Consider the following 23,419-nt stretch of genomic DNA (forward strand, 5'->3'; position numbering starts at 1 on the left):
TCAGTCTTTTCAGCCATTACACTGGCTCTCTTTGATATCTACTTTAGCACAATTCTAAGTAAAAGCTGTCTTTAACCCACGCTGTAGCCTGTTTGTGCAGCTAAGCTGCTGATAAAGCCTGAACAGGTAACAAGAATAGAGATTATAACACCAGAGAGCTAGAACATAGTAAACATTACACAGGTCTTTGATATGGGGTAATAGAACTCAAATGCTTATTTGCAGAGTCCTTCTACTTTGAAATTGAGCAATCAGCAGGATAGTTTATAGTGTTTTATAATGCCTGTATCTAACCAAGATTCTAGACAGGGTTAGCTAACCTGGTGCCAGATAAGAATTCTCCAAAGGAACTCCAGCTCAGTCAAACTTAGTAAAATTGTACATCAAAGCCAAATCATTATATCAGATAGCTTGCTAAAATGAAATATTACAATTTAAGAAATATTATAAAACAGATTTTTAATTAAAGTTTAACAGAGAGTAATTACCTGCATGAGCTGAAAGTGGCGAATGGGGTCGAGGCATAGCCGGAGACTGTCCATTGCATATCAGACTTTTCCGGTTACTTGTACGGCAACTACAGAAAGGGAATTAAAAAATTTTAATCAGAGAAGTGTAACACACTATACAACTGCATCATTCATTATTATTCACAGTACTCAGACATATGTTTCTTTATTATTCCAATCCTCTATTAAACTTGGAGTCACTGACTTTTGATGCAGAAAACACAGGCTGAGACCCATACTGACCAGTAAAATGAGTTCTACTGTTCCACCAGCACAGTAAACCTCATTGAGGTTAATTATACCCACAAGTTTAATAGAGATACTACCCAGCAAACTCACCCACCTGCTATTGCCACATTATTGAACTTTGAAATTTCTTCTCATATAATATAGAAGCTTTGTAACATATAACTACGTCAGAAAACAGATCACCAATTTACAATCATCATTCAGTACATGTATTTGTGCTTGCATGAAGTTCACAACTACACAAAGTGCAATGATTTATCAACCTTATGATACACTAATTAAAAATCTAATTATTGAGGCAAATTTCACATCTGTGCCTTTTGTAAATAGACCACAAATATCCTACAAAGATAAATGTGTTCCTTCACTCATACATTTTTCATCTCAAGTACCGCAAATCACTATTTTTCTCCATTACAGATAATTATGACATGAATAGTAAACTTGTATGTCTACTAAAAGGGAGGATTTTGAAATTTTCTTTACATGTATTCACAGCCTTGTAATTATAATCAAATGCACCTACAAATACAGTCCTCATCTTGAAATAACATGCACAAATCATGTCACCAAAGCTAATGGAGTTATGAACATATCTGTGACCAAATACTTAAATAATTTGTATCCCTGATTTTACTTTAGACATTTGTAAAGGGAAAATTATATCAACTAAGAGTAATACATGGGTTCAATCTGAATCCACCCCAACAGTGCCTCATACTCCTTTCATATTATGTATATGGATTGCATGCAAACCGATGGCTTTAAATACTACTAAGAGGACTGAACAGAGAGCTTCAGAGAGTGTTGCACCTTAAGAACATAATTTTCATGGAAACTGACATCTTGGATAAATTGGTGCTATATTGGTATTTTCCAAAGAAATTACATCAAGTATATAGAGAGAAATCCATTAAGGACTGATGCATGCTCATGGAAGCGTCACTGTCAGAATCAGGGCTCCCAACCATGTGTCACGCAGGTGCTTAAGGATAAAAATGTATCTTAGCACATTTCTCTGCAGTACACAAGCACTGTTAATTCCATTTTTATCCCAGTACCCAATTTTAAGAGTTGTGACTGCACAGGACCATTATTAGTTCAGCTACACTGGTGACTGTTGTTGTTATTTATAGTATTTATTATTACTTTCATTTATAGTCTGCCTTTCTCGCTGGGAACCAAGGCAGATTACAAGTACAATTAAAAAAAACTTTTCAATCAGTAAACGGATTACAAAATATGATTATAACAGGCAATCTGTGGATTACAATACATTATAACATCAGAATCTAGCAGCAAAGAGTAAGACAAACAATGTAGCTGGGCTGGGATTGTAAAAAAGAATTTATTCCTAAAGGTACTTCCTGATCTAAATCATTACACCACTGTTTTACTCCTCCTGGACATTTCGGCTTTGCACATTTTGCAAAATGACAGAAGTATAGGGGCCTTCCTAATAGTGTCAGATAGTCTGTTCCACAATGTAGGAACCACCACATGAACAAATAAATATTGTAATGCCACAAGTTGCCCCAGTGTTCTACTATAAAATCAATTATTCTTATGGGTTGACACTATAACCATCAATGTTTATAAGGAATGCCACAAATGTTACAGAGGTAATGGGAATTGTTTGCCCTTAGGTACAGCTACTGATTTGTCCATGGATCCTACTAGTTTGGTCTAGCTGTAAGTAGTTACAATCATGGCTATCTGGAGCCAACCAGAGTCTGATCTTTCCTATATAGCTTCCAGTCCTGATAATGTAGAACAGTTTGTCTTTCTGCTATAACTTCCTTGCCTCTCTCCTTCCAAACCTTCCTGTTTCCCTACCTGGTCATCTACTCTTTTTCCCACTTGCAGTTTCATTCCAGTCCCAGTGGAATTCATGGAAACTAGCCCACAGTTCATTATGATTCCAGGTTGACTCTCCTAAGGATCTGTCCCAATTTTTCACATCATCTCTAGGTTCAGTCCTACTGGGCTGGCACTTAGGAACACAGAGTGTGAGTTTCTTGATTAATTCATTTTAGAATGAACTATGAATAACTGAATTGTGAATCTGTAATAATATAGCTATTCTTCCATGAGACTCCCATAGATATAGCAATAGTTATGAGCTGGAAGCTTTTAAGAAACTGAGTACACCGGTAACACCATAAAAATAGCTAAGTTGCTATTAAAAATTAATTGGAAGAATTTGCTTTACTTCGTTTTCGTTATGGCTTCAGTAGGGTTGCCAGGTTCCCCCTGGCAACTGGTGGAAGACACACCTTGCTGGGGGGGGGGGGCACACACCAGCAATGTAATACCATTGATAATGACATGCTAATGTCACTCCCTGTGTGCATGGAAGTGATGTTAGTATATTGCCAGGGGCACTCTGGCATTTGGGCAAAACTCTATGGTTTAACCATAGAGTTATGCCCAAATGCTAGAGCATCCCTGGTGGCATGCTGATGTCACTTCTGGGAACATGGGTAGTGACATCAGCTCATCAGAATGCTGCCCACGTCCCCCTCTCCGATCTCCCACCATTTTCCCTTCTGCTGGCCAGCTAAGAGATAGCAGGAAGCACTCACTGTCAGCAGGTAATTCCCTACGACCAGCAGGAGCTTGATGTCTTACCACCTATGCTTATTTTAAATATAAAATGTCTATTCAAGTTTTTAAAATAGGAACCTAATTATTGTCCTTACAGCTACAAATGCACACTTTATGCATTTAACTGCCTATTATCTGTTAACATTAATTTACTGCTGGTGAAAAAGATCTCATTTGAAAGTGAAATCTATTCCTAATACACCAAATGTCTTTTGCCCACTTCAAATTGAGTCTTTCAAGTACCAGGATATACTCAATTTGGTAATCATTTAGCTTTTACCAAGAAAGTCACGAAGAGGTTAATCTACTTTCTTCAGCATATCAACTAAAAGGTCAACACAACTCGGACCCCCCATCAGAGGGGCAAGACCCATTTGGTACACCTTGCATGTTATACAGATCTTCACTGGGAACAGATCAAATATATAGTGGATGTATAAATCAACATTACCATAATAATTTTTCAACATGGTGCTACTAAGTGCAACTTTCATGATAACGCGCAATGAACAGTTGAGATGACATCGTTACCATTAACATCCCTTCTTCAGAGAAGTTTTTTTTGCTATAGATACAGGGCTAAATTACAGGCAATAAAGGTTAATTGCTAAAAAGAACAGGGTGAGAAGGATGTACTGACAGCAATTACTCTTTCATGTGCTTTTCACATGAAATCTGGCATCTGTTTTAATCATTTATAATGATTTCATTTTAACGTCCTTAATTATTAATATTTATACTTGTAACGAAGATGGATAGGGGCTGTAAACTATTACGGCAGCACCTTTTAACCACATGTGCTGACTACTGCACTCTTCTACAGTTTACACTTTAATTTTGGTGTAATCGTAACACACTGCTTGAAGAAATGCCGAAGTTTAAAAAGTAGATGGATCTTTGTATTTGAAAAGCTACTACAAATGTAGTAGAGCAAATACAGAAAACAACTTCCTCTAAGCCCATTTTAAATTCCGAATGCCATCTAGAGGCACATAACGACTCTGGCGGGAGAAAAGCTGTTATCGTTTGATATGAAAAATATATAGCTGAACACCCTCAGGAGAAGCACACTGGCTCTTGTAGGACATGGGACGTATCCACTTTGTTTACTCTGGATGACTTTAATTTAAGATGTATTTATGAAATGTGCTGGCCTGGGACTTTGCTGCCCTTGCAAGCGCACAGATGTCAGACAGCCAACTACAAATTCTGCACAGAACAGTAAACTTTACTTAGCAGTTCATATGTTCAACAAGGAGATGAGAAGGAGCAATAACAGCTTACCTAAGAGCACTGGAATTTGTAACAAAGAAAGTATGTCGACTCCTTTAAAAATCTAGCATTCAACTCCTTTAAAAAATCTAGCATTCAACTCCTTTAAAAAATCTAGCATTTTCCTGCAACAACCCACTAACTTTGGCATCCCTGTTCACATCACAATACTCTTCAGAGCAACCACAGTTGAAGGCACTACTTACTAATTAGAAAAGTTACTGCTAACCTATACTTCCATTCCCCTTCTTCCCCCTACCATTCCTCTGAGGCCAAAGAAAAATTAATCATGAAATATAAAACACCCGTACTGACAGGTATAAGGGTATAACTACATGTGACTGTGTCACCATATGTGAGCAGGAGGGAGGATCTGACACCTCTCCAACCACACATCCACCCACTAAACAGGTCCTGTTTTAATAGCTTTTTTTCCTGGTGCTATTTCTGTTCAGAGTTCCACAAGAAGAAAAACAACTAAAGAAAAGATTTTGTATGTAGGAAGTGCCCTCCAATGTCGTGCTTTACAGCCCCCCTCCCCACCAAAAAAATAGGGATTTAATAGCAACACAGTCTTCAAATCTAATCTAATCAGGCTGCCAACAGCCTGGAGAAAAAAATGTCCTGCCTCTTTAACAAAGCCTCAATATGTGTGCATTTGAAACTTTATGGCATAGAGGTAAATAACATCACATGGATAATAATATTCCATTAAGTGTCTATTGAAGGGACAAGACATTTTTTCCTCCAAGCTGCTGGCAACCTTACCCTTGCTATGGTCTAAGCAGAATTTTTTTTCCCCTAAAGCAAGGAATTATTCTCTTATGTACAGCAATCCTGGTTCTTGGCTGAGGCTTGAAACAAAACTTAACAGTGAGATTGACCTTATCCTGAGCTTGGATAGAGGCCTATTAATAATAAGAATTATCTACTTTTTAGTTTGCCATTTATATCCAACCTTTTCAGAAACACTTAAAGCAGCTTGTGTGTGTGTGTGTGTGTGTTAAGTGCAGTCAAGTTGCTTCCGACTCATGACAACCCTATAAATCATCCAAAATGTCCTATCTTTGACAGCCTTGCTCAGATCTCGCAAACTGAGTGCCGTGGCTTCCTTTATTGAGTCAATCCATCAATAAGCAGCTTACTGTAACTAAAATCATAACATCACTTCATAAAAGAAATACCCATTGTGAAGCGTTATTGAAATCAACCAGCTGCTAAGGCCTGACTTACACATGTAAGCAAATGAAGAGGGACTGAAGAAGTGGTGAAATGGATGTACGATGTTAGACTGGAGGTGAAAGATCACATTTTGGAATGTTTCCCCAAATTATAAATTTGCTGCGCTGGTTTTTTATTTACAGGAAGTGGTGGAAGTGGTAGACGTTTTCTCCCTGCCATGCTAGCATTCCAGATGCATGCGAGTCATTCAACATCATTAATCTTCTATCATGGTGTTCCCTTGCATGTGTAAACTAGGTCCATCTCAATCAGAAGAAACAGGATATAAATGAAACTTTTCAGCCTGGCATGACTAAGGTACTATGCTTTTTATTCTGTGCTACTGTGGCTCAAAGAGCCAGCATGGTATAGTGGTTAAGAGTGGCAGACTCTAATCTGGAGAACCAGACTCGATTCCCCACTCCTCCACATGAAACCTGCTGGGTGACCTTGGGCCAATCATAGTTCTCTCAGAACTTCTCAGCCCACAAGGAGGTAGGCAATGCCAAACTACCTCCAAATGCCTTTTGACTTGAAAATCTTATGGGTAGGGCTGTTGGGGGGGGAAATTCGGTACAGTTCGGCTTCGGCAAAATTTGTCCCTTTTAAATTCAGGCCGTGCCGAAGTCCGAACTCCCCCGCTTCGGATCCCCAAAATTCGGGTGAGATCCAGAGTTCGGGGGAAAATTCGGGCCCCCCGCGGGCCTTCACGGGGCTTCCATGAAGGCGCGCGGGGGGCTCTTTAAACAGATCTGCATCTTCCAGCTGGAAGGTACAGATCTGTTTAAAGGGCCCCCTGAAGGCGTGCGGGGGAGTGGAACAGATTTGTGCCAGGATCGCCTGGGAGATTGGGGGGGGAGGGAAGGCGATCCTGTCCCCCGCCGGGTTGAGCTCTCTGGAAGGCAAGCTTGCTTGCCTTCCAGAAAGCTCCTTAAAGGTGGGAAAAGGCAGGTTTGGCGGATCCCGAACCTGCTGAATTTTTTCCACGGTCCCCCGAACTTGCCGAGTTCGGGACCGCGGTTTCCCGCCATTTTGCGGTTCGGTTCCATCCGAACCGCAAAACCGCCGAACCAGGGGAAGTTCGGCGGTTTTGCGGTTCGGGTGGAACCGAATTGACAGCCCTACTTATGGGGATACCATAAATCAGCTGTGACTTGACGGCACTTTCCACCACCACACTCTGGCTGAGAACATGGTGTTTCTTGAATAACAATTTCATAAGCCCAGAGGATATCAAGAACTTTCTCTCCCATAATGTGAGAACTCTGAGTCACCTAATTAAACTTGTAGGCAGTTGACTAGGAAAAGACCAAAAAAAGTACTGCAGCATTAACTTCTGGAATTCATTACCACAAGATGTAGTGACTGTCACTAGCTTAGACAGTGACAGACAATAGCCATTATATCTCCAGGGAAGGGAATCTGAGCATTCAGAGGTACTGGGCCTCTCAATACCAGCTGATAGGGGCACCAACAACAGCATAACTCAATTGTGTGTTTCCTGAAGGCTTCTGGTCGGCCACTATAGGAAACAGGATGTTGTATTAGATAGACCTTCATGCTGTTCTAATGTTCTTATGTATTCAAGCACTACATAGGATTTACTGCGCTGCATGTTCACTGGAATTTCTGAGGCCGCTCCTTCTAACTGTACCTTTGTAGCCTAAAAGTTGTCCCACATTATTTGAAATGTAAGACAATAGCTTACAACAGATGGGATGCAAACATTTTATACACTTGCACATGCTCAACAAAGTTTCACCATTTTTTTCTATGCAGCTCCATAGGAGTTTTTCAGAAATTATAATTTCAGTCATTTAACTAGTCATATTGACATTTATCAATTGTCGTTACTATTTTGCACATTACAAATTCAGCTAAAAGGATATGCAAATGGCTAACTACATTACAGAACTTGCTCTACTTGTTTTATTTTATCACACAATTCGTTGATTCAGAAATTATACAGTGATAGTAAGATTTTATTGAATTGTCTAACTCTATAATAAAGATTTGTTCATTAAAAGGATGCCTATGAGATATGAATCTGCCATAAAAATATATACGGTTAGAGCATGGACACATTAAAAAGTACCCAAGCCCTGCCTTAGTAAACATCGTATTTTCAGTTTATCATCCATGTAATGCATACATTGACAAGCAATGTATCCCACATACAAATGTTAAAATTTAACTCCAATGGGGCATGCATGTTTAGTATTTTATTCATATTATGCAAAGAATTCACAGAGCATGGCTAACTGCACTGTTACTTTCAGCTAACTTAATTTCACAGTACACAAACACCTCTTCTTGCCTGTAAGGGCAAATACTTGCATCAATAGGTGAGAAAATCTATAATATGAAAAAAAAACTTATAGAAAGGCTGAAATTTGGACAAGTTTTTCATTCAGAACCATTTTTAGCTATCTGCAATCCACACAAGTTCCAAAAGCATATGCTGTTTTGTGTAATTGAGTGATGACACAGATGAAGGTAAGTCTCCCTTTTAAGGTAATATTGGCTTACACAAAGGAAAAATACCCAGAGTGGTCAATGAAGTTACTAGTTCTTTTAACAGAGTAAGGCAGAATGAGCTTATCTATGTAGTTGAAAGCATAAGCTACGTAACAGCTATATTTCTGTCAAACCTTGGTATTCCCCCTCGGATTGTGTGTGAGGTACTATTCACTTTTACTGGAAATCTAGCTTTGATCTGTAAAAGGACCCCTTGAGACCAGACCTAAGCATACGGCTGTCTGACCCTCCTTCATCCTGTTTCGCCTCATCAGCTTCTGTCTCTTATCTCCAATCTTCCCTTCATTTGTCTTTTCTCTCTCGCTTGTCCCATTTTTACCATCTTCTCCTCAGCACCTTCATTCACCTGTCTCTAACCCTACTCCTAGCATATAAAATGAAAATAAATATAAGGTGCCCGAGTATGTAAAACAAATCACAGCTAAACTGAAGATCCTCAGTTTTCATTAGCCTCTCCCAATCATTTTGCTGCCACCATGCCTAAACCCAGCAGCTTGAGAATAATAATGGTCCCGTGCCAAAGTCCACATCATTTTCATTCCATCCTGCTCCTCATTCACAACAAGGCTGGCTCAAGGCATTTACGTGACAGAGGAAAAAATTCAAATGGCATTGTACCCTCCACTAACACAATGTCCACGTGTTAGATTAATGCCCCATTAACATACCTGGCTTATGCAACCTAATTATATTCATTCATCGTGGCTGAAATCTGTGAACTGAGCACACCCTCTCTTCTCAGTGCATACTTGATGACGTAATATTGTATTCCGGCAGTGTAATAATGGAATGATGCATTGCTCCAACCCACATTGCTCCAACCCACAAGGTTAGCTTGTAACTCTGGTGAAGACTTCCTGTAGGATCCCTACTCCCTTAACCAGCAGTCGAAGGAGGAAACTTTCAGAGAGGCAACAAGCTCTGCTAACCATAATGCTAAACAGACAGAACTCTTCTCAGCTTGGGACCCAAGTGATCAAGGAAAATCAATCCCATGTGACTTCAGGCTAAATAGCTTCAAAGGTTGCTGCTCTCTCGGGGTATGCATCACTGAAATCAAATCAAGCCCACCTCTGGTAAATCAATGGACTGAGGACCTTAGAACTCTACCAATATTTGAACACATGGCATATAGATGGCAACTGATTATGGATTTATTTTTAGATTTTGGAAACCATTTAGGTCTAAATCCACCACCACTGTTGTTATATTTTTGTTTTGACTTTATGTATATAATGTTTTTTTATTTTTTTGTTTTTATTCTGTATTTTTGGGAAGGAAATAAAAAAAGAAAAACATTTAAAAAACTGCATACCCTTTCCTCTCATGCTTTATTTGCTGATTTCCCTGCATTACCCCTCAGTGTTAAAGACTTCTCAAGCATTCACTCATATTTATTGCATTCTAACACTGAAAATTACTGGGAAAAGACTACTATTCTAACATAATTTGCAACTCCTGCTTGTAATTGTCAAATTCTCAAGTCTGGAGTTACCTGTATCATTCAGATCCACCCAGATGAGACAAATATAATAATCTCATCACATGTTGTGATAAAAATTGGGTAAAAAGCCAGCAGCAATACAATCCAAGCATGACTGATTGGAGGAAAAAATGACTGGCTTTAGTCTACTTACATAAAATATTTATTTAAAGTATTGGTCAACTGAGTCACAGGCAAATGTAGATTTTTAAAATCTACGAACCTATATATCCTAGTTCCAAAAAGACATTTCACCAACTACTCTGTTGTACTCAGTATCTGAATATTTTACTGTGAATCTACAATTTCATCAAAGTAATGCATCATTAAATATTATTACTAGTGTAAGACTGATTAATTTGTACACTGAAACTAGGGAGAGTTGTGTCTCCCTGAAGTCATGCATCTTGTCAGACTGGCAGAATGAACTTTCATTGTTTCACAGCAAAAAACCTAGCATCACAACACATATGGCAACCAGAAGAGTTAGGGAAATGCCCTATGATTCAAATTTTACCTTTTCAATGTGTGAGGAATACATGAAAAATCAGTACAATCAGACTTTAATGTGGAAAAATCCTGAAACGTTTTGTGAACAAGTTTGCATCCCAGTAATTGTTGACAAGTCTCTGCATATCAACCATTTCCACTTTCAGACTGGAAAAGAAATGTTCCAAAGAGAATAGGCCAGTGGAATGAGTCATCTCTACAGATGAGGAAACAAAATATGAAAAAAGTTTGCCTCAGATTCCAGTTTGAATTTGATCTTATTTTGTTTCAATTGTACTAGAACAACAAAAACAAGTCCTCCTCCTGTACAGTTTGTTTGTGTTACCTTTTGATTTTGCATTGGGATAGAACAGTCTGTCGTTTTAGTTAGAAAATCTGATTAATGTACACTTCCCTGAAATTGTGAATATTTTTTGGATAAGCCAAGACAGGTATATACGCTTCAATGTATCTGTTACTAGTAAAATGAGATGCCCCATTTCTGACAAGCAGCACTTGAGTTAAGTGACGCCTCCAGAAAAATTTGCTCATTGACACCTATTACAACTATTTGTGAACATTTTTTTCTCATCTTTGGTAAAGGAGAATCTTTACTACTGATGCTTTATAGGCCTTTCTATTATTGCTCCTAAAGCATTAATCAAGATGTGCACCTGAAAAAAATTGGCATTTTTTGGATTCCGATTTTGGAGAAAGCATAATCACCATTATGGTCCCAAATAGCAGTTTGGTATTTGGATTGAGATTTTTTTTCGGAATTCCAAAATTATTCGGGTCAATTATTCCCTAAGGAGAATCTTTCCAGGGGACTGGAGTATTTTTGAAGCAAATGACATCAACATTGCAGCAGAGTTAGTGTTGCCGGCCCACTAAAGACAAGCTTCAAGTTGGTTGTATCACGGGGTCCAGTTCTATGGGCCCCTGAACCAGATGTCCCCAGCCATCTCCATTCTTTCCTATAGGGGAAAAAATCCATGCTTTCTCCAGAGCAAAGAAGATAATAAGCCAAATACACAACAGCAAGCAACCACTGGCCAAAAGCCTCCCAATGCAAACACAATCAAGAAGCCTTCCAGACCCAATGTTATATCAGAGAATCCCAGAAGAACCATGGGCCAATGTGGCAAGCCCATCACAACCAATGACAAACTAGAGAATCCATGGAGGGCTATGAGAAAATCATAAGCATTGTGACTGGGCAGACAGAGCTCCACCTAACGTGTGATCCCATTTCCTGTGATCTGCCTCCCTCCCCCCTGCTGTCTGGAAGGGGAAGGAGAAGTAGTGGTGGTGGTTGTTGCAATCTTTAAAAAGCCAGCCCCAGATATTCCCTAATATTTCTGGAAATATTTTGGATCAGACCGGATATATCTGAATGCACATCCATAAGCATTAACCAAGACAAACAGAATTCATAATTATTCACCTTTATGAAGTCATTACCAGAATAAGTTTATAAAAGGTTTTCGCTGTTTACCTACATTTTGCTTTAAAAAAAAAACCCGATTGGTGGCATTGGCATGCTGGTGTTCAAATTTGTGTGTTCTGGTTGCAAGCAATTGATGAAAACTGCTATTCAAGTTTATAAACAGAACGTGGCCTCCTTTTTGACCTTTTTTCTTATTCTACTATTCATGTTTCTCCCCCCAAAAAACAGCTGTTTAATAATTAGGAGCACATTATATCCCTCAACAGTTCCAGGAGAGATCACAGTTCAATGTTTCTCTACCCATTCAACTGCTGGTATCTGCAATTAATGCCAAATCTTATAGTTTGGTGATGACAAAGACCATTTGCTTTGCTTTTAAAACAGCAGGAATGTCCATAGACCCTTTCCGTAAGAAGCAATAACCTCACGCAAGGGTCAAAGATATTGATAAGATAAATTCCAACTCATTACTGGTCCAGAAGCTATGTGAGTCAAGCTTGTTAATAACCGTTTCATTGAATAAATAAGCTCTTTACACCAGCGAAGCACAAAGAACAAGAACTGCACTGAGAAATAAGCTACTTCCTCCAATACCCCTGTGTAGAGAAACACATAGTAATAGAAGTTAAAGTTGTGATATATTAAGAGTATATTTGGTTTAAGTACAAACGTTACACTAGCATGTGTATACTATACATTTAAATCAGCTTTCAAACCAGTTAACTCAATCGAAGGAACCTTATAAACTGTTCTTCTGTGAGAAGGCTGAAGGCCTTTACTAACAGCAAGAAGCAACATTAACACACAAAGAGGAAAGAAATTCATTCCCTTCAAACTGGCAAAATAAAAAAGTACATTCCTGGTTGTCTCACTACGTGCTGCCTGTGACGAGGAGTATAAAGTACAGCAGACTCATACTGGGAAACCCAAGATGATACACTGTAAAGTAATATTTTTCTGCAATTATGATTCTCGAACGTCAGCAAGATTTCTGCTTTATTATAGTGTTTCATACTTGTAATGAGATAACTGTGCCCCAAATGGATATATACCCTGGGACTGAGAGGTAATATTTCCAGAGTAGGATTCCCTTGAAAAATAAATTGAAGATATTTTCAGTTGCATGATAATAAAAAGTACAGGAAACAGAAACCTCAGAATGTTTAGAATCAGCCTCTAAAGGAAACCTTGGTGAATAACTTATCTTAAAGGTTACTTTTCATCCAAGAGCCTAGGGCACCACAATTAAACCCAGACCTTTCATAACTTCTATCCCTCTTAACCTTGGTACTTCCAAGTCTCATCGATTTTCATTGCTTTTTCTTTACCTGCTTCCTATTCATTTTACTGGAATTTGCCAAGTCCTCCTCCTTCTACCTACCCCTCAAAGACATATGTCACATGATTACTAAACCCTCCTCCCAACTGTTGAGTGGTGGGAAAGTCCTTAAACATGTCTTTCATTAACCTGTTCTCAAAGATGACTTTCTATGAATATTTTGGCTTCCTTATCTCTTTTTTTTAATACAGTGCTTTTTGTCCTGGATGAGGAAGAGGGTGCAGCCTCAATTAAGCTCCTGTAGTGAAGTATCCCAGGAAGCCTCTCCAGATCAACTACCACATCAAGGCTCCCAGGAGAGTTGCAGGCTTGGTTTTTATCAGGAAAAGGTAGGAGGAGGGGGCAGGGTGTTTACCAGGACTACATTGACTGCTGAAGGAGAACTCATCAGGGCCAGGCCTGGCAGCAACCACCAAGTGACTTGCTATCATTTGACTTCCATGATTCACCCAGGCCAGGCTGTTTGCTACTATTCAACAGCAGCCACCCTACAAAAGCCAGGGTGGCATAGTGGTTAGATTTTCAGTAGGACCTCAAATTCCCATTCTACTGTGACAACTCACTGGGGGACCTTGGCAAGTTATACACTCTCAGCCTAATTTATCTCACAGGCAGAGGCTGATTGGCCAATAAGAGCACCAAGATGCCTCCCAGTGGGCCATTGTCATTCAGCACATACTTTTGAAAACTCTCCCAATTCTCCATTGTCCTGAAATTAAGACAGTTGTACTCCTCGCATAATTGATGTTCTCTGCAGTGACATCGTAAGCAGAATTGCATCTTTCTAAGCCTGTTTGTTTCAGTGAACTTAGAAAGTGTACGTCTGCTTAAGATTGCACAGTCAGCCTAAAAAGTAGTATAGATCTAAGTTTTGTCACCCTTCTTGACTTCTTGCGCTAGTTTGACTGTTGCAGTCATTCGGTAACCTTTTTCATTCGGCCATCTTTAGCAGAAGAAAAGGGCAGATTTTGGTTCACACACTCCTATTTCCTCCTTTTTTTCCTTTTGACTGATTTGGTTATTTGCCATTTCTGGGGATTAAATTTAAAAAAAAATTCTTCTTTTCTGTATCTGATGTTCTGTGTGCTATTAGTGATGCAGCCAACACGAACGGTTGTCATGTGTAACACAACTTTCGATCACCGTGAAAACAACGTCCTGCGAAAGCGTCCATGCTTGATATCATTTGGTTCATGAACATTAAGTTTCCAGTACAGGTGACCCATAGCTCAAAGTGTTAATAATTGTCTGCATTGTTCAGTTTTTAAAAGTAATAATCCGGTAATGAGATTGCTAGTTTTGCTCACTTGTTCCTAGTCGAGCAGGGGGAAAGAAAAAAAAAACTTGAATAATTTTATTTCTTTTTAAGGCTCTGGTAGATTGATTTTTTTTCTTTAGTATATTTAACTTGAAAGGGTAATGGTAAAAATAGAGAAAGTAACAGTTGAGGTGTCTTGCTTTTGGTAACGCAGATGTTTGCTTCTTCAGGTAAAATTCCAGATGAAGCCAAAGCCCTCTCTCTCTTGGCACCCGCCCCTACAATGACAACCCTGATGTCTGGTGGAGGATTGCTTCCTATACCAACACCAAGTCATTTGAATCAGGTGAATACAATTTAATGTATAATGTTGCGTAACAAGCTGCCATTTTCAGCATATGCCCCGTAACAGTGACTGACATGTGCAAATCTGAAAGTAGTTGACTTTTCAGATTTGGAATATGACTAGCCACAGGTGCTTCCATTAGTCTTTACCTCCTGCTTGCATAATGTGTTTGTGGCAAGGTGACTAGTTTTTGCAAATATTAAATGCTGCCGCATTCCTTCTAATAATATTACTTTGAAATATTGTCAAAGGCTTTCACGGTCAGAGTTCATTGGTTCTTGTAGGTTATCCGGGCTGTGTGACCGTGGTCTTGGTATTTTTTTTCCTGAAGTTTCGCCAGCAGCTGTGGCAGGCATCTTCAGAGGAGTAACACTGAAGGACTGTCCTTCAGTGTTGCTCCTCTGAAGATGCCTGCCACAGCTGGTGGCGAAACGTCAGGAAAGAAAATACCAAGACCACAGTCACACAGCCCGAATAACCTACAAGAACCAATCTGAAGTTGTTCCCAGTGCCTGGCTCTCTTCCACCACTGCTGAGATCTTGATTGCAGTTAACATGCTCCGTTAAACATTGATTTTGGAATATACCTCCAGCAGAATCCTCATTTATTTTAAAAATAAATACATACAACGTAGAAACAATGCAGATCCTGCTCTGGAAACAGAAAGGTACAGATAGGCCTTCAAGATGAAACAGTTTGGGTTTCCTCTATTCTGCAAAACTTTCCTATTGCTCTTCAACACCTGTTCAATATATCTAATTCTCAACCTGGCCCCTTCTGTGAATACTTAAACCTGGAGTCTGGGGCTTTGGAAAGAGAAAGAAGATCTTTCTACAAATCTGAAAAAAAGCCCTAAAATTGCAGGAAAATCTGAAATTGACAAGAATGGAGCCTTGATTACTTACCGTAATCTTCTGAGGGCTCCTTCTCTTCTGAGGCGTAGATGTCTTGAGCTGTGGGTTATTTTCCTCCATCTTCAGGGTAGGCAGGACTAATATTTGTTAATTTTGCTAACTTCCTGTCTGCCCTTGGCGGGAAAATAGCCTGCAGACCTCAGTTACAGTCTTGCCTAGCTATTACGACAGGAGTGAAGAATTATCTCATACAAAACACGTAAGAAAAAACATTGATAACATCAACAACGGAACCAAACCCTTTGAACCTAAAGGGTTCGTAAGATTGACCTTGGTACAGAAGGTACTCCAGGACAAGCATGTTGGAACAACCTAAAAGGATAACCATCACTGAAATTTGTAAACTGCAACTCCCCTAAAAGAAAGGAAAGGTTCACGCCCGGGTGGGCAAGACGCCTATGCCTCAGAAGAGAAGGAGCCCTCACGGTAAGTAATCAAGGCTCCATTCTCCTCTGAGGCTGCGGCGTCTTGAGCTGTGGGACCTACAAGAGCTCCCCTGATGGGTGGGTTATGAACCTTCCTCTGCTACTTGCTGCAATACCCTGCGACCAAAGGTCGCTTGGGCCGACGACCAAGTATTTATTCGGTAGTGCTTTATGAAGGTCGAAGTCGATGCCCAGGTTGCAGCCCAGCAAATTTCTTCTAACGGGGCCTGTTTGTCAAAGGCCGCTGTCGTGGCGGCACTACGTAGCGAATGAGTGGTGATACCCAGTAGTATCGGAACTGCTGAGGCCTTATAAGCCTCAGTGATGCAGGCCTTGATCGTATTGCTAATAGTTGTGGCAGACATTCTTTCCCCTTTGTTGGGGTTAGCAATTCCAATGAACATGTAATCTGTTCTTCTTATACCCTCAGTTCTCTTAATAAAGATGCGTAAGGCTCTGTGCAAATCTAATGAGTGCCAGGCTCGCTCCTTGGGGCATGAAGGCTTTGGACAGAAGGATGGCAGATTGATTTCTTGCGATCTGTGGAAAGGTGAATTTACTTTGGGAGTAAAGGTAGGGTCAGGGGTAAGGACCACCTTGTCCTTATGGAACACGCAAAGACCTCTACGTATGGAAAGAGCTCTCAAGTGCCAAATGGTCAAACAGAACCATTGGGGGTCTGCATGAACCATGTGACCCTGACGGAGAGTCCCCCATTGAGAGGGAATTCTCCACGGCTCCCGACAAGACATCTGGCGCAGGGTCGCAAACCATGGTCGACGTGGCCAGAAAGGGGCTACTAGGAGGACATTGGCCCCTTCGGTCTGGATCTTTCGGAGGACTTTTGGGATAATGGGCAGGGGAGGAAACGCATACAGCAGACCCGTTGGCCAAGGGCTCAGAAGCGCGTCTATGCCTTCCGCCGCAAGATGATAATACCTGGAGAAGAACCTTGGCACCTTGAAGTTTTCGGCGGATGCGAACAAATCTACTACGGGATCGCCAAATTTGATTGAAATTTGCCGAAAGACTTCCTGATCCAAGGACCACTCCCCTTCGTCTACGAAGTGGTGACTTAGATGGTCCACTTGGATGAGGACCCCTTTGATATGCTCCGCCCGAATGGATCTCAGATTTACTTGAGCCCAAAGGAAGATCTGCTCTCACTCGCGATGGAGGGTCGATGACCTGGACCCTCCCTGTTTGTTTATGTGAGCCTTCGTGGAAATATTGTCTGTTCTCACAATGATGTGCAAATTCTGGATCAGTGGAGCAAAAGCCCGCAGGGCGAGCTTGACTGCCCTCAATTCTAATAGGTTGATATGCAGGGAGGATTCCTGCTCTGACCAGCGACCCTGTGTGGTGTGAGAGTTGAGCGAGGCCCCCCACCCCTCCAGGCCGGCATCTGTGAATATCTGTACTGGTTCCTGATGAATGTATTGAGTAGGCTTGGAAAGGTTTGTCTGTAGAGACCACCAGCACATGCTCCTCCTGGTTTCGAGGGAAAGAGTAACAATTCTGTCCCTCTTCTTTGCTATGTCCCTTTGAAAAGGTCGGAGCTGCCACTGAAGCTGTCTGGAATGGAAGCGGGCCCAGGGCACTATGGCAATGCATGATACCATGAGTCCTAGAAGTCTGGCTAACTTCATGAGTCTGGATGTTCGTGATTTGGCTACAATCGATGCTAAGCCTATGATCTTTCGTATGCGCTCCGAGGGGAGGGATAGACAGTTGTGTCTTGAATCTATCTTGACCCCGAGGTGGATCAGGGATTGAGAAGGTATGAGACTGCTTTTGTTGTAGTTGATCAGAAAACCGTGTTCCTGAAGGACTTGGATCACCCGTGTTGTGTGCAATTTGGACTGAGGTTGGGATTTCGCACAGATCAGGATGTTGTCCAGGTACGGGTGCACCTGGACGCCCTCCTGTCTGAGCGACGCGATGACTGACACTAGAATTTTCATGAACACCCTCGGAGCCGTCTTTAATCCGAATGGGAGGGCCCTGAACTGGAAATGTGAGTGGCCATATGCAAAGCGAAGAAAACGCCTGTGTGATGGATGGATAGGCACATGCAGATATGCCTCCGTCAAATCCACCGCCGTCATGAATGTGTTGGGGCGGAGGGACTCCACAATGGACTTGTTTCCATGCGGAAACGTTTGACGACCATCCTTCTGTTTAGAAACTTTAAACTGAGGATGGCCCTCCAGTCCCCATTCTTTTTGGGGACTGTGAAGAATATCGAGTAAGTTCCCTGATGTTTCTCCAATTTGGGAACAGACTCTATGGCCTTGATGTGTAGGAGGTGCTGAATGGCAGTGCGTGTTCTGTTTCGTTTTCCCAGTTTGAAGGGAGTGGAGGATAGAACGAATCTGTCCCTTGGTTGAGACGAGAACTCCAGTAGGTATCCCTGTGAAACGATTGTTTGAACCCACTGATCCTGGCAGGAGGAAGCCCAAGTTTCCTGAAAGTACTGAAGCCTTCCCCCCACTTCTAGTGTGCTGTTGTCATTGGGGATTATTTTTGGGGAACTTGTCCCCTTTGTCGGGACGGGACTGCTGGTTGGATCGTTGAAATCTACCTCCCCCTCCCCTCCGAAAGGGCCAAGAGGAGGAGTTCCAGGAACCCCTTCTGTACTCTGATCGGTATCTGAATAGGGTCCTCGATGGCCGAAAGGACTGGTAGGAAGAGGGTCTGGAGTCTTTCTTTATCTGCTTGGGTAAGGCCTGCTTCTTATCCTTGGTTTCGATAAGGATTTTATCCAATTTGTCACCGAAGAGCCTGCCCTCCTGTATCGGATAGGACATCAAGGTGGTCTTTGCCCTAAAATCCGCAGGCCATGCCCTAAGCCATAAAGCCCTTCTTACAGAAGTAACGGAGGCCATGGACCGAGCGACCAGTGACATTGTATCCAGAGAAGCATCCGCCATTAGGGTGACAGCGCTGAGGACTCTATCCAAGCCTCCTGCTACTCTACGGTTCTCTGGAGGTACCAACTGGATAAGCTTTTTTAGCCATAAGTAAGAAGCCCTTGCAAAAATTGACGTGGTTGCACTAGCCTGAATGGCTAGTGCTGAAGCCTCATGGGCTCTTCTGGTTAAGGCTTCACATTTTTGGTTTAGTTGATCCCTCAGTGATCCCTTCCCATCCTCAGGGACAAGGCCCGGGGTCTGTATGTCTACCACAGGAGCATCCACCAGTGGTATTTTAAGTAGAGACATAGCATGAGGGGCTAGATTGTACAATTTTTTGACACTAGGGGGCATCTGCCTATTGGAGGCTGGGTTGTCCCATTCCTCATGAACTGCTCTAAGGAAAAATTCTGGAAAGGGAACCAGGTGGTTATGAGCCTGCCTTCTGGGAAAGCACTCAGCCACCCCTTGTTTGAGCTTAGGAGTAGGAGCATCAGTGGGATCACTCTCCTCCTCATTCAGATCAAGGGCCAGAATAGCCTTAGCTAGGAGTCCTTGGTAATCCTCCCCACTAAACAGGCGGCTCTGAGGTTCTTCAGGAGGGGGCGTCTCATTGTCTGACTCGAACTTGCCCTCCTCTTTCTCCTCATCGGAATCCATAGTGGACTCAAGTGACTCCTGCGAATCATTCTGCAGGGTTTCCCCCACCTTCCCCTTTAAGGCGGCTTTGGTGGGCCATTGGCCAGAAGGTCCCTGGACCATAGCAGAGGGTCTCTGGACTACAGGAGAACCCTCATCCACTTCAGTAGAATTAGAATGGGCTGAGAAAGAGAGGGGGGGCTCAACGGGACCAGCCCAGGAGAAAGGATGGATTCTCATTTGAAAGGCTTGAAAAGCCTGCCACTGGCGCTGGAGGGCCAGGTTCACCCAGCCGCCAGCCTCCTCCTGTGTTAACAGCCTCCCGCCTCGCGTCTGAAAAGGGGGGGGTAGTTACCAACTCCCGGCAGGAGAGACGAAGCGGTCTCCATGGATGGTACCACGGGGGCTGCCTGGAGGGTCCTGCGGTCTTTAGGCGAGGAGGCGGATGGTTTCTTTCCGGCTCTCGTCCCTGCTGTGGCTCTCGAGCTGCGTTTTCGCCGCTTAGTGGAGAGGAGAGGGGCCGCGGCTTTTCGCGCCTTTTTTGTCTTCGGCGCGGCCGGCTCCTTCCTCTCGCCCTGAGGGGAACTCTGCTGCTGCTCTCCCCCTAATGAGCCGCAATCGCGGTCGTTGGGGGGAGCGAGTTCCTTCAGGGCGGATGCGACCAGCCCCCGCTGGTAATCCTGCTCAGATAGGAGATCGTCCTCCCTTTCAGCAATGGCGTCCGCCATCTTGAAAATTCCTCCGGAGAAGACTCCGAGGAAAAGAAAAGAAATAATCTACCACAGAGGACAAACAGACAGGACTAACTACTGTGGGAGGTAAAACGGAGGACGGAACAAGCACACGGACTAAGAACTCACTGGACACACAGAAAAACAGAATAGATCCTAATCACAGTAAAGAAGCACGGAGCTCTCTCCTTTGCGACCTGCTACCCCTAGAGGCAGGACGGAACTGAGGTCTGCAGGCTATTTTCCCGCCAAGGGTAGACAGGAAGTTAGCAAAATTAACAAATATTAGTCCTGCCTACCCTGAAGATGGAGGAAAATAACCCACAGCTCAAGACGCCGCAGCCTCAGAGGAGAAAAAAGGTACACTGGGGCGGGGGGGGGGGAGGTGAACCAGTGTTTTGGCTTTTGAGGGAGGACTCATCAGGGCCATGTCTGGCAGGAACAACTCGGCATTTTGCTGCCACGTGACCTCCATGACTAATCCCAGCCCGGCTGCTCCGTACCATTCAACAGCAGCCACCCCATTAAAGCCAGTGTGGGGGAGGGGTTACAGTTTTGGACTAGGATCTGGAGACCCAGATTAGATTAGAATCACCACTCTGCAGTGGAATCTCACTGAGTGAGCTTGGGCCAGTTACACACCTTAGCCTTTCTTCCCTCACAGGGTAAAATGAAGAGAGGAGGAAGATCGAAGCGGCTTTGGGTCCCCATTGTGGAGAAAGGTGGGTTATTAATGAATATTAATGAATAAATAATAAATATAGCTGAATATGGGAAGCCAGATGAAAGGTAGGTAGGTTGATTAAAAAGAAGGGATGACCTGGGGGCTGTGTGGAGGAGGGGAAGAGGATATAGTGTGCGCACCAAGCAGTTTTATCAGGCAGAGGCTGCCTGTGGGAGGGAAGCTGAAGACAGGGGAGCAGATAAAATTGGGTTGGCTGGTGGGTAGGAAAGAGAAAAGGAACAAGGAAAAGAGCGAGGCTGTCGGGAAAGTCAAAATAGTGGGGGAGGGGAAAATGAGATGCCCTCCACAAGTCATTGCTGGTCCTCTGCTTGTTTTCATAGAATGCCCATGCCTCCATCCATCATCCTATTCCCCAACAAAATCAGTTCTTCACAGTGCAAGCATCACTATTTAGTTATGACATGCTATGGGGGAAACATGTTTGATTTTACTACCAAGGATGGAGAAGGCAGTCCTCTGGTTTTGCTTGGCTTTCTTAGGGGAGATGGGGAGAATGCTGCAACTCCATACTTTCACATTATGCTTTATGACAGTGCAAACCCCACACACAAGTCCTAAGTAGATGAACTCACAAAATCAAAGAATCTTACTTATAAATGTTACTTATAAACAAGAATACATCTTATTTACCTTTCCTTGGCCTAATAAAAACAGTCTGTGAGTTGAACTCAGCCTTTTTGCTACACTGTAATTGCTTCATAACTGTTTGAAGTGTTAGATTTGAAAATGTCTTGATCTGCTCCCCAATTCCAGCATTGTTCCTACATTCCCTCTTAAGGTATGAAAAATTAAAGATACTATCATATAACCAAACACCGAGTTTTAATTAGCTGGTAAGAGCAGACCATGAGGAGCTTGCCCAGGAAGTAAACAAAGGAGAATGAAACTGAGATTAATACAGATAATAAATGTTGCTAAAGCAACCTGGGTATTAGAATAACTATCTACTGTGACCAGATTAAGATAGGTGCAAAATCCAACACAAATGGAATCTGAATTCAAAACCTCATGTTACTATTTTAAAAGCCTATGCCCTTTTAAACGGTTTCTGGCATCCCTCTGGAAGGGGCATGGAAACAAAGCAGAGAGAAGACACATAGCTACTGAGTACAAAGCAGCCTATGCTTCACTCATGTGAGATGCTACCAGTCCTTTCCTCGTTGTTACTCCCATGATGCCAAACATGATTTGGTTAGCTAGCCTTTGGAGAAGGAGGGGGAGGGAGAATACAAACGATTTGTGTACTCAACTTGATGCCCAAATAAGCAAGCAGTGATCCAACGACAGGCATATTTCTGCTGCTATTCTACCCTCTGACGACTAACAGAAACGACACCCTAGTGAACCAGGTACAGTTCATTACTCACATGTGTGCTAATGTTCCCAACTCCAGCTTGGAAAATTCCTGGAGATTTGGGGGCACTGCTTGGAGAAGGCAGAGTTTTGTGAGGAGAGAAAGCTCAGTGGGGATGTGATGCCATAGAGTCTGCCCTTCATAGCTGCCATTTTCTCCAGGGGAACTGCTCTGTAGGGTCTGGAGATCAGTCACAATTCCAGAACTCCAGTCCACACCTGGAGGATGGTAACCCTATGTGTGGGCAATTGTATACATCTCAGATGAATGGCAAATTACAAGGTTCAGAAAGGGGAGCAGTCAGTAGAATAAGCACAGGGGATTTTTGAAAATCCTTCCCAAGTTCTCCAGGGTTCCCACAGACCATGCACGTTCAGACCTTCTCTGCCACACATCCACTTCATCTATGACAGCTGCAGTCATGTTTTTTATTATTGCTTTTCAAAATGGCAGCTGAGGTTATCAAGATACTGAACAATAAACCAAATATCTGATACTACATAGAGGAGGGGAGGGAGTAGGACTAAATGCGTCCTACCCTTGTTACACACAAGGAAAAACACATTAAATGAAATGCAAGCACAGATATACAGTATTTCTCCCCAGCAATGTTGCCTTTGCCTCATTTGCTTCTGTTTATTTTACAGCTAGGTAGTCAGAAGACCCCTTCGCCCAGATAATCATTCTGCCCGCATGAACAAGTAGAATATAAAGTACCTCATCTGTATGTGGAATCCCACCCTGAAGCTAAGACATACTGGGTGGAACTACACAATGTGTGGTTCCATCAATATTTCCCTAACCTTAAAAAAATAATGCTGTAATGGAGCTACAATATAAAGGGATGACTGGCTTTTAAACTCACATCACTTGTGCCATTTTCCCACTGAAAATCTCCACCCACAGTTACTTTTATGGTAAAAGCTTTACCCTG

At 42.3% G+C, this 23,419-nt stretch overlaps 1 protein-coding gene across 3 annotated transcripts in view; it reads right to left on the reverse strand.

The window, feature by feature from the left end:
* The window catches only part of MAST4 (microtubule associated serine/threonine kinase family member 4), a 229,359-nt gene that overhangs the window by 76,052 nt on the left and 129,888 nt on the right, over positions 1 to 23,419 (reverse strand). For all 3 annotated transcript variants that reach the window (XM_056847860.1, XM_056847861.1, XM_056847862.1), the window contains one exon: positions 489 to 577. In XM_056847860.1, coding sequence (XP_056703838.1) covers positions 489 to 577 — 89 coding nt within the window. The remainder of the gene's footprint in view (positions 1 to 488; positions 578 to 23,419) is intronic.

The sequence above is a fragment of the Euleptes europaea genome, chromosome 4 (genome assembly GCF_029931775.1).
Source record: "Euleptes europaea isolate rEulEur1 chromosome 4, rEulEur1.hap1, whole genome shotgun sequence".
NCBI classification, from domain to species: Eukaryota; Metazoa; Chordata; class Lepidosauria; order Squamata; family Sphaerodactylidae; genus Euleptes; species Euleptes europaea.